This window comes from Haliaeetus leucocephalus, unplaced genomic scaffold (assembly GCF_000737465.1).
Source record: "Haliaeetus leucocephalus isolate CR32 unplaced genomic scaffold, Haliaeetus_leucocephalus-4.0 Scaffold166, whole genome shotgun sequence".
NCBI lineage: Eukaryota > Metazoa > Chordata > Aves > Accipitriformes > Accipitridae > Haliaeetus > Haliaeetus leucocephalus.
This window is the reverse complement of record NW_010972602.1, coordinates 1,910,717-1,923,228: the sequence shown is the minus strand read 5'-3', so window position 1 is coordinate 1,923,228 and position 12,512 is coordinate 1,910,717. Positions and strand designations below refer to the sequence as shown.

At 36.4% G+C, this 12,512-nt stretch overlaps 1 protein-coding gene across 1 annotated transcript in view; it reads right to left on the bottom strand.

Annotated features, from left to right (window-relative positions):
* The window catches only part of VAV3 (vav 3 guanine nucleotide exchange factor), a gene marked incomplete at its 3' end in the record, with an annotated part of 139,773 nt that overhangs the window by 55,987 nt on the left and 71,274 nt on the right, over positions 1-12,512 (bottom strand). The window contains exons 10-15 of the mRNA XM_010563444.1: positions 12,181-12,276; positions 10,460-10,528; positions 7,862-7,948; positions 7,322-7,407; positions 6,812-6,944; positions 6,377-6,486 (exon numbers count right to left, since the gene is read on the bottom strand). Coding sequence (XP_010561746.1) covers positions 6,377-6,486; positions 6,812-6,944; positions 7,322-7,407; positions 7,862-7,948; positions 10,460-10,528; positions 12,181-12,276 — 581 coding nt within the window. The remainder of the gene's footprint in view (positions 1-6,376; positions 6,487-6,811; positions 6,945-7,321; positions 7,408-7,861; positions 7,949-10,459; positions 10,529-12,180; positions 12,277-12,512) is intronic.

The following is a 12,512-nucleotide window of genomic DNA, read 5'->3' as shown; positions in this document are numbered from 1 at the left end:
TTGTGAACCAGAAGACATAATATTAAAGTATATTTATCACCTCCAAGTGTTTACACACTCTTTCCATAAATTCTGTTTTGGTTTCACATTCTATGCTGCCTTTACACTGTGCTCTTAATCATATACGGAATCTTCACACAGTTCTTGCTGTGTCTGGAATAATCTAAAGAAATTGCATAACTATAAATATGTTGTGAATGGTTGCTTATAACCCAAAAAAACATTTGATCAAAACCAACTGGAGTCATAGGAAAGAATTCTTCTTTGGCAGACATGAACTTGGCATTCATTTTTGCAGTATTGAAATATTTATACTGATGGAGAAGCCCAGGCAGACATGTTTGTTTATTGCTTTGGTAACCTATGCGAGGTTGATATAGGTGAAACACCTTTGCAGGCTATTTGAAAAATGCAGCAGATACCTAAGGCTTTTAAAGTGCTCTGAGATAAGAAAGCTTTAAGTTAATATGTCAGTGTTCAATATATCAGAGCTCAAATATTCTCTCAGAAGAAGTCTTAATGCATATTCATTATTAATGCACTATCTGAGAGAACAGATCTATCTGAGCTGAATCTGACCAACGTCATTAGTCACAGAGTGCAAACCAAATTTGGAAATGGGTATGGTAATAGGTAAGAGAACGCTTTTCACCTACCTTGTTTCTTGTGTACTAGTTGTCTTTAAAATTTAGAAAACCAATGAGCTCTATCTACAATTTATGTAGCTTGCCTAATCTAAAATGTTGCATACACACCTATCAGATTTGAGAATCAGTGAATCTTGGGATTATTTCCTTACAATCAGATGATGTGTTCTGCGACCCCTGAGTTACAGGGTGTGAATTTATGTCTAACTGAAACGGCAATTTTTCAAAAACATATTAGACTGTACCTGAGCGGCTGCACAAACTCTATGGTGACCTAAAACTTAAATACAGTGTAATTAAAACTAAAACCACTAGTTTTTTGAGGGCTGTACAGCTTTCATGTCTGAAATCTCTTTTATTTGGATATTAAAAAAAAAAAAAAAATCAGATTCATTAACTCCATGCAATTAATGCATACCCTAATCACTATAATGATCATGTGTTTCCCACTGATTTTTCAGGCATTACTAATTAGACATGACATTAATATTGCAATTTCAGTAACAATGTCAAAGCAGAAACTACAATCATAGTACTTCTGAAGGTGAAATTTTAACCAAGTACATTAAAAAAGAAGGTCTGTTCCTCTGCCTGCAAGATGTATTCATGCACTTCTCAGTTTGTGAGAGAGATGTTGAGTAAAGCCTAATTAAAAGGTGTGTTACAACACTGCTGCATGACACTTTGCAATATTGGTTCTGTACATCTCATAATCCAGCAGTATTAAACTCAAGCTGACAAGGCCCTGAGCAACCTAAGCCCTGCAGGAGACTGAAGCAGACAATCTCCACACACCCTTTCCAACCTAAATTCTTCTATGATTACATTTTAAACTGCATTTCCGTGTAATATGTTCCTATCTAGGAATATATACTGAAGCCAAATTTGCTAATGGCCATTTTTAGAGTGATTACAAAGCACAGTTGAGAAACCAGAGAAAGACTTAATTAAATTAGCAAACTGGACATCACAACGACAAAATAAATTCAGCACAAACCAGCATAAGATATTGCATGCCATGTTACACTAATGGATTCAGATATTAAGTCAGTGGGAAAATAAAATATGTGGCCTTTCATGGAAAAGGTCTCTGCTGTTGCAAGGAAGACAACACACACCTGCTCCATGCTCTACTGTGATGAAGAAACAAACTACATACAAAGAAATATTTAGTGGATGGAAGCAAATGTTTAGTGTCAACATGAGACAGCTGTAGTAATAATCAACATATTTTCTTTCAGTATTTATTCTATCATCTCAAGATGAAATAAAAGAGAATTAAATTGACCACAGCAGTGATGAGAAAAGCAGTAGCTACATAATAAGAAATTAAGCCTGACAATTAGTCAGCTAAGTAATTCCAAAGTAATGTAACCGAGGTATATATACACATACAATAGAGGAGGACAGCTTCAACTTTCAAGGAGTTTTTTCTTTTAATAAAGAATGGTTAGCATAAATTCATTGACACATATGTTAGTCAACTACTTATTTTGAAAAAGCTTATTTTTATAAGACAAGCATCTGTAGGAGAGCTTTCTAGGGGGAAAAAAACCATACCAATCAATGCTCCTACCTTTTAGCATAAGCTGAATAATATAAAAGTATCAAATATTTCATATAATCTGTAGGTATATTATGAAACATTACATATTTGTTCTGATTCTTCTGGTTGTTTTTAATACAGGAGAAAAGAAATAAAACACAATATGCTACTAGAAAATCTCAGAAAATTGTGTCTCACACTTGCAACCAGTTTTTGAGGTTTTTAATGGCTCAGTTACAGCAAATAAACCATGCACTTCATCACATTGCTGACAAACTTTCACTTAATACATGTTGTGTTGCTAATTTGGCTGAGTAATTTGGTACAGTAATTTGGCTGTACACTTTTATTAATATTATCTTGGATACGGAATGACTTTGCATTTAAACCAATGCTATTTGATGTGCTACATTAAATTTAAACATTCCACATCTAGTACAGTAAAGTCTTTGTAGTACTATGTTTTAAAAGGTGCTTATTTACTCATACAGCTATAAGCTCATCCATTTCTATGAACAGAGTTCCAAGAACAAAATAGCAACTGCTCAAATTAACCACTATCGCTGTTAAGCAGCACATCTCTCCCAAGGCAGTAAGTGGTTATGCTCCCCTTGTGCATGCAAAACTTCCATTCACATTGGTGAGGGACAGGCACACCAAGAGACAACTCAGCCATTTCTGATATGATGGCTCCTGTTAAAACATCCTCCACTGGTCTCTGCCTGGTAGCTTTATGAAAACCTCTGAAATTCATCAGATTTACAAGTCCAACTGAAGTTTCACCTTCAAGAGCTTGACTGCAATGTTAACTGTGCTGCCCCAGTGTCCTACTTCATTTTACTGTCACCTAGAAAACCCAGTGCTCCCAAATAACCAGCCATTTTGAACACTGTACACAATAAACTTGAAAAAGGAAGGGGGGGGACGACGACGACTGGGGACGGACGGACCACACGACACACTGATGACACATGAGATGAGGTGACCCAGCCTCAACTGTGGAGATTACTGTGAATAGGTCAATAGCATCAAATTCAGTGCAACCATGCCACAGCACCATTGCTGCTGAGGATGTAACGTGTAGTGTACGAAAAGGCTTCATCAATAACCATTGTGAAATTCTTAGGAAAAATAGAAATTGAGGTGTTTTGGTATTATATATTTTCTAAATAAAGCAAGAGTCTCAGGAAAACAGCAAATACATACTGTAGCAACAGAAATGCCATATGAATAAACCCAATTTACTCAGTTTCTTATGACCAGTAACCCATCGTTCCCAACCTCCCTCACGACAAAACAACTCGCCATATACCACAGTAACAACAGAGCTGGCTAAGAAGTAGAATATTTTCACAGGTTTGTGAAACTAGTTTTCTAACAGAAACTTACTAGTCTGAAAAGTAACACTCTGGAAATTGCATTGGGATTTCATCCTTCCTTCCTTTAAAGATTTTTCCGTATCAAGTGTGCCTAATGTATTCCTGCCCTCAAAACCTAAACCAAGGCCAGCCAGCAAAGCAGTGTTCTCCTCTAATTCATACTTCACCAATAACATAAGCTTCCCATATCTAGAGACAAATTCTCATCTCAATGACACCAGCGTCTCAACAACAGATGCCTTTTCAGCAATATAACTATCATCACTGTTGTTCCTACACTGGTATAAACATCTAAGCTCCTAAAAAATAAAAAATTACAGCCTAGCAAACATAGTTATGCCAATAAAACCATTCTAGTAGCAACAAGGTTAATTCTTAATTTAAAAATAATAACAGAGATCCTAACGTGTTCTCTTGTTATGTTCTTAGATTAACACTTGCACAGACCTGACTTCATACAGAATGCTATCCCGAAGGCAACAAAACTGCATTGAAATTTCTGTCTGGAACTCAGTAAACACCATCATTTCTGATAATCAAAAAAGAACGTAATTCACCCGTTCAACTGTGCTGGGTTTGCAGTCTCAGTAAAATTTTTAAGTAATGAGAAGTATTTTGCCCATAAAAGCAGCAATTATAATTGAGTATGATGAATAATAGCATAATTTCAACCATGGCTACTTTTCAGAGCAGAATCACACTAGAACAAGATAACCTACACAGTAGGCAATGAGACCCCTGAAAACAACAAAACAAACGAACCAATTGTTCAAAACTCTTGGCTTAGTTTATTCCCAAATACAAACTCTTGTGCCTCAGCATGCATTAGAATATATTTATTGCTACATATGCCAAGGTACATTCTAGGAGAGCTGCTAAGGGAAATATGCTATGAAGTCAAATCCATGTAACGGAGTTGGGGAAAAGGTATAAAAACTTCATAAAGCATAGAAGTTCCCCATTGTTTTCAATCGTAGTGGTTATAAATATAAGGGAGCAAAAGCATTGCCCAATGCAAATAATACCACTATATCATGTTGCACCTCAGCCCTGACCTGCAGCAATCCTTCTGCTCCAGTTCCCATGCCTCTGCATTACAGACTTTAATCACACGGGAAGAGGTTAAACTAGAGGTATGGGTTTACGAGAAAGACAAACATCCATGCAAGACAAGGCTGATGCCACCACTCATTTTCAACGACCAACTCCATCTGCCCAGGAGGAAAGAGTAGCACATTAACTTGTCAACCCCTCAGGTTCCGTTTTGTTCTGCTCACATAAGGCAACCAGCAGCAGTAAACCATTGCTCACAAAGGCATGCTCATGAACAGCTCATGAGCGCTGGCTGTGCCTAACACTGTGTAAGGATATGCAGCTGCACTCACTCTCCACATGCACAGCGGTGGGGGCGGGTCCTGCACGGAACCATAAAAATGTTTGGGAAGAACTGAGGATACGCTCCTGGGAAAAAACATAGCTCTCTTACTGCTCTCCTTAGCTCCCTGGCTGACTTTTGTTTTGTTTGATTGGGTTTCTTTGTACACTGGGCCAGGACACCTGAAGAGTGATCAATAGTTGCAATGCTAAAGCTGATAAATCTGAGTTCCTCATGCTTTTCATACACGTTTTATCTGTGTTTAAGTAAATATCAATAACGACATTACAGCGAGTGCAGCAGGGAGAGCACAGGGACAGAAAAAGGCAAAGTACTCAGCTTTCCACACACATACAAATAAACACGTCTTCCCATCCCCCACTCTGCTACCCAGAAATTTTTGCCAAAACACATGCCATTTTTGCCTTCAATAAAAATCAGCAAGATGGGAACCCTACTAAGCAGGCCTTGTAATACCTATCCAGCCCAGGCTCTTCTCCCTAATGTTTTCGTTTAAATCATTAGCACTCATCATACTAAGATTTTAAAACATATATATAGTTTATGAGCAAGTTTCACTCATACCAGCTCATTAATAGCCTTTTTTCTGAATCCACATACCTTTACAATCACATCCAAAACAATCTTTATTAAGGCGCTCTCTCTATTTTCACTGGGAGTATCTCACTCCCCCTCACACTTTCTTTTTTGTACCATAAAGCAAGCATCACCTTGTCATCCGATTCCCTTGTTCACGTTTTAAATTTAATCAGAATACCTGAGGTGTCAATAATCATGTTTCTCTTTCTGACAAGAATCAGAAATGGAAATAAAGCTCATGCTGCATAACAACAATGTAATCTGCAGTGCTGCATCTGAACAACTTTTCAATAAGTCTAAAGCAAACTCCTCTTTTAGCTGAAAACATACAAAGAAAGTCAGCCTTTTGAAACTAAATTTAATAAGCCAAGCAACTGGATCCAAACACTAAAAAATAAATTAGTTAAAAGCCACTATGAAAGATGCCAGGATCCCCTCTCAAATTATCAGCATCACGTTTCAAAAAATATATTTCAATTAATCAAAATAAAAATGGGAGAGGAAAAAAATGTCACTATTATGCTAGATATTTATTGCTAAAATAATTAATATTCCCCCTCGTTGCTTAAGACTGTATTACTAAAACAGTCCTAGCAGCAAAGTTAGAAAGTAATACATAGCCTAGGGTGCCCTCTTTCTTTTCCAAGAGGAGTTTCAGGGAAATAGTCTGTTCATGTAGATGTTAGTCAGTTGTTTCTCAAAAAGTCAAATACAATAGCTAACTAGGCTGTATTAAAAAAATGTAAACATGAAAGCAGTTCAGCATAACTGAAGTGATATCCTTGCAGTGGTGATGAACATGATTCTACCTTAATAAAAATATACTTACAGAGCCATCTGAAATTGCTCAAGCCATTTTTTCTTCAAGTCTTTAGTTTTGCAATAAACTTCTAAACCATTTTGACCTTGGATATGAATGAGGTAGAAGCCATAAGACCACTGCATAAAAAGATTGGCAATACAAAGGTCATCAGTTATGAAGAAAGGAAAAGGGAAAAAAAATAAAGAAGCATTTGTACATTCCTTAATTCCCTTATTTTGGGAACAGCAAGACCATATTATTGTGTTCACTTAGGAATGACTTACTCAAACACTCCAATTACATCAAAATAAAAAAAGTTGAAATCCCTAAATATTCACTCCAGCTTACATTTAAAACATAAAACTTTGTAAATAAATTGTATATACATTCTGAAGTCCTCCAAAATGTTTCAAATTGCTGCTAAAAATATATATTTTATATGAATTTGCAAGAAATATTTACCTTCTTATTTTCTTTATCAGTAGTGGGGTTATTTGTAATTTTGTATTTCTGAAGATCTATTATTTCCTTCATTTCATAATTATCACCTCTCCGTTTGCAAACAATTACAGCTAGATCAAACAAGAAGATATGCCTATGAAAATACAATATAAAGAAGGTTAAAAACACTCCAGAAAGCCAACACCCAAAGTCTTATTTTACACAACTTTGCCTGTGGCACTTAAAAATTTGAAGGTGAACAACTAAACTACTGAATAACAAAACAAAAAAAACCCACTGAAAGTACTTCTGCTAGAGACTTAGTACTTGCAAGGGACTTAGGTGATCTTAGATGATAACATAATAGCTAACTTCCCATGAATCACTTTGCAAATTCACTTGGTAAACAGTGCATAGGCTCTGTGAATGGACAGGAAAGTACTCTGAAGAATCACTGAGCTGACCTCAAATCTAAAAAGAGAGTTACTTTACAGGCTTTTAAATAGCAAACACCAGAAGTCATGCCATCACCTGTCTTGCCTTGCACGTTTGTCCAATGTAGTTATCCTTATTTCCCCATCACCTTGAGGTCTTCCATACTGTAAGAGGGAATGATTCTGAAACAGAAGTAATATGTATGATTCAATATAGCAAAAGCATCAAGATGACAGCACATTCAAATGTTAGACCACTCACTCCTTTTACCCCAAAAAAGGACTTTTCAGGCCTGAAAACAACATCTTTTCCTCACCACCATCTACAGTAAAGAATCGGTCCATTCCAGTTTTGTCTTCAAATGGGAAAATTTTTCCCATTACAAAAACACCTGAGTCACTGTACAAATACAAACCTTTAACTATGCAAATATATATATTAACTACAGACAGAACCCTAAAATAGCAGAGATTTCTGTACTTTAATATTCATGTCATTCTAAACCAAGCAATGCATACTTACACTTAAAATATTACCAAGAGTACTATAATTTCATCTGAAATGTGGAAAAAATACATCTATCAATATATTTGATCAAAAGTCATTTAAAAACTGTATAAGAAAAATATCACTTACCAAATTCTCTATTGATAGCTGAAACTGTCTAATTTCACGGAGCGTTTCATTATCTCTCTTTACTTCATTTACATATTGAGCCAAGTCCTACAGCAGCAACAGAAAAAGGGAGAAAAAAGAGTTTTCCATAACAGACCACTTTAATACCTCATTTTGGCAAATTTATTTCTAATTTTGTCTTTGACTTATCTGCATATTTAGTAGGGTTTTTTTAAAAATATCTTTTATGTTCAAAAATTACCAATATGCATGGCTAAATAAAGAAGGAAAAAAGCCTCTGCATATTTTCAATCGTATTTACAACTTTCTTCCTCATATCCATTGAAGCACAAATTGAGTAGTAAGAAAGAAGGAAACATGTAATAAATTGTAAAAAAGGCCTGATTTTTTCTGAATTTTGTTAATGGCTTATATTCAAGATTAAAGACGGAAATGGAATTTATGCAGCACACTGCCAAAAAAGCAGTCAACAACATCCAATATCAGAGAATAAGACAGAAGGTAAATAGAGCATATAGTAGAAAACGTATGTAAGGCAGCTCAAAAGCAGCATGTAAGGTGTAAATGTATCATAAGCCTGTGTGCTTATTAGGAGAGAAGCTACTGCCCCAGTAGTAGGATCTTGCTCTTACTGTTGCACCGCAGAGAGAAGCCATTACGCAGCAGATTTTAAAAGGGGCCTTTAATGGGATGTACTGCCTGAAGTCACAGGTTGAGATCATTATTGTCCCCTTTACCAGAACATGTACTGTACACATTTCACTACAGCCTTTAAAATGCTCTGAACATGCTTGAGTAATAGTGACAATTTGCTGGGGCATCTCTGTTTATGGCTACAGATGAGGAGTGAGCAGGAGTGGTAATTGGTAAGGTCAGGGATGCCAAGAGCAGGAGTTGGAAAAGACATTCTGATCTTTACAACTTGCTTTTACAGTATCCCTTCAATATGGTCACAAATTTGGAGGGTGGGAGAAAGGTACATCTTCTTTTTAAGACAGTTTTAATCAAAATCTAAGAATAGCTGCAATCATTATGCTAGCTTCCCAAATGAATCTGTGCAGGATACACTCACGTAAGTCTTGAAAGAGTTAGTGTAAAAATGAAGTAGCCTCTTTTCTTGCTGCTAAAAGAAATCTGACAGCATAATGCTTCCTAGAATTTTCTTTCTTGGGGGGGAAGTACCACTTTGCTGGCAGTTTTTCGAAAGACATTTGATTTTCGAGCAGGTACACCAGGGTTTTTAGAAGCAACATACCAATGCTGCACAGTTAACTTCTACTACACTGGCAGGGACTATTTTAAGAGGATACAGTACATCGGGAGGGTAACAATGCTGCAACCTTAAGAGGAGATGCTCATATCTGGGTTGTTTTGTGGGTGGGTGGGGGGAGTAGTGGGTTTTGTTTCATTTTTGGTGTTTGGGTTTTTTTCTCAATTGGCTGGTTATGTCCTGCCAGCCAGCACGTAACTGCCACAGCCACTCTGGCATGAGATTTCTTAATTGGTCTTTTATTTTCAGTCCAACAGCCACCAAAACCAATGAAGCAAACCAGCAAATGGGAAAGAAAAAAGGGAGGTGGGAGGGAATAAAAACCAAGGTTATTTTCCTAGCCAGTTAGCAGCAGCAAGGATGCATGGCTTGCCACTAGATGGAAGCAACACTGTGCCATCCCATTTCAGGCATCCTTCCGTGGGAGATTATCATGGTGGCTTCTCTCTACATTCACTGCACAAAACGGATAACAAAAAAGGGGAACCAAAATCTCATTTGTGAGCTGGTCTGTATTCCAGCCATTCAAGGCAGACAGTCACGTAATATGAGACAGCTGTGTGACCCAAAACTAACTTCCATGGACCACACATATTACAACAAGAGATATGACCTATGTCATGTTGGCTTCTTTCCCCCTTTCCCAACAAAGGATAGAAAAAGTTTCACAATTCCAGCACATGAATGTCACGATTCATGCCGTGAAGCCAGCTGAAGCAGAACTGTGCTTCATTTCTGAAGCAGTGCAGAGGAACGCATAATGTATTACCTTATACATAAGGCAGTACAGCTATACACAAAGCATTTGTTTGTACCACCTGCAGGTGAACGTACAGTGACAGATATTCTACCTCCAGAAAGACACTACTGCTTTCAAAGGTAAAGCCACAGAGATCATATTAAGATGACAGGAAAAAAAAGTCTTGTAAAGAAAAATAATTGTCTTCATCTCACTGGGAAACTACTGACCTTGATTAGAATTGACCTACAGTGGTACAAATATTCCTAAATTTTGGAAGCGAGACCAACGTTATTGAAACACCTATTTTTCATCTCATTTTATGACAGCAAAATGATACAGAAGTAAACTGAAATAAGGAAGTTCCATTTCATAAACAGTCCACTTCAGAAAACTACTGAACTTGCTTCCCAGACTTGAGCAAAGCCCTGAACTATATATACTTGTCCTGACATACTCACAAAGTTCACAGTGACCTGTGAAAACGTTTGATCTGCTGTGAAGATTATCTCCCCCAGGAAATACAGTTCTGAGCTACTATTTTAACTGCCAACAAAGACATAAATACTTCATTGCCATGAATACTTACCTTCATTGCATCAAGTGCCAGTTTTAGATTTGCCTTCTCCATGGGATCAGTAGTGTGCTTTACCAGCTCCTGTGGACAGAGCAGATAAAACCTTTCACCCACTGTCTGTCAGTTTATAATTGAAGTTATCATTGCTCACCCTCACCCCACCTCCCCACCCACCCCCCCCCAAAAAAAAAAGAAAAAAGCCAAAACCAGAAAATACAACCCAACATAATTCACATTTTCATCCCCACAGTTAGTAACCTATAACTGAGTGGGGACTACGGCAAACAGATAATTGGCAAGTGTTTAAGAACAACTGCTGTATAGCCTGAACACTGACTTTAGCCGATAATAAACCATCACTAATTTGGTCTGTCTAGCACTTAAAACTTGCCAAATCAGATCATTACTATACATGTGCGCTGAAAGCGCAGGTAAACACTAGAGTTCATTTACACATTACTATACAGTGTATAACCCCATTCCAAAGCCTGCACTTGTCTGCTGAGAGAGATGTATGCTGGCAATAAAATCTCAGCTAAACTGTGCACTGCTTAAAAGAAGTCGTTGTCTCATTAAGCCTAAGATAAAGCTGACTCAGAAGACATATTTAAATCAAAAGTGAATGTTTAAAGAATTTTTTTAGCCATTTCCCATATGGAAAATAAAAGGGCTTTTTAGGTTTTTATGAAGTGAAAGAGTAACCTCTTGGGAAACAGGTTATTTGTTCTTTATAATTTGAGAATTATATATTTCGGCTAACATAGTAACTTGCTAAAATCATAGGAAATGAAGGAATAAGTACTTATACTTCATATTACAATTCTAATAATTTACTGGATTTTTTTTCTTTCAAAGTCTATAAAATATTTTTCTTGTACAATGTATACTAGTGTCACACAACATAGTGACATATTGTATATCATCTTTTCATAATATACAGGTTGATTATAAAATCATGACTCAGATCTCCTAAGGTTTTTTTTTAAAAGCAGTTTACCATTCATTTTGTTTTTTCCAATTTTCCATTGATCAAAATATTGATGACATTTATAGAAATACTTCCAAAAATTTAACATTACAGAACGCATGTTGCTCTGCTGAGTCAACATTATGCTTCACATACAAATAGAAGATCTTTTTAAAATGACATTTTACAAGCATCAGCAGGGTTGACAGTCTAATATAGTAATATATTTCTTTGCAGCTGAATTAATGAGTCTCCTGGCACAGCTATCAAATTAAATTTATAAGACTCTCCACCCTTATTACAGGACTAACTGCAAAGCTAATGCTTTGTGGGTTATAACAAGAAGCATTTCAAAATAAATATGGCTTTATTGTAATTTATGACAGCAAAGAAGTATCTTAAAAGTATGCTGTAGTATGGTCCAGCTTCCTCTTTTGGAGGGTAATGGCTCACATTTCAAAATACCATGATTATAGTTTGGTACAACTAACCATTTTAAACATAGCAAGAATGATAGGTTCAGATACTGAGGAAACAATTGTGTTTTATTCTTTTTTCCCCAGATATGCTTCAGCTCTGAGGAATGATTTCTGTAAGAAAACCTGCACTTGACTGGAGTTTATTTCATAACAAATCAGCCTCAAACCTATGGAAATGTCAATCACGTCCTTTTGATAAAGACCTTTAGCTCTCATTCTTACAATCCACTAGTGATAAACAATCACAGTTTTGCTCTCAGCCCCCTTAAATTTCAAAAATAAAATACCTGGAGCAGTAGGTGATATTTTAGCACTCTCTGCATTGGAACCACTAAAAGATCCCGCAATGTAAATTTCCCATTATTGGCCCTCTTGGAACATTCCTAGTTCAAAGCAGAAGAAAGAACAAGACAAGAGAGTTAGAAAATAAAAATATTCAAGTGATATATATGAAAATTTAGTGATATATGGGCCAACCAACTATATTAAGCTTGAGATAAATAATATCAACGAAATGAAGGAAAACCGCTGATATGGCAATGATAGCTAAGCAAAAAAATAACTGGGTCTAGACACTTGTTCTTAGATATTTCAACAGAATGAGAAGGAGTAGAATAAA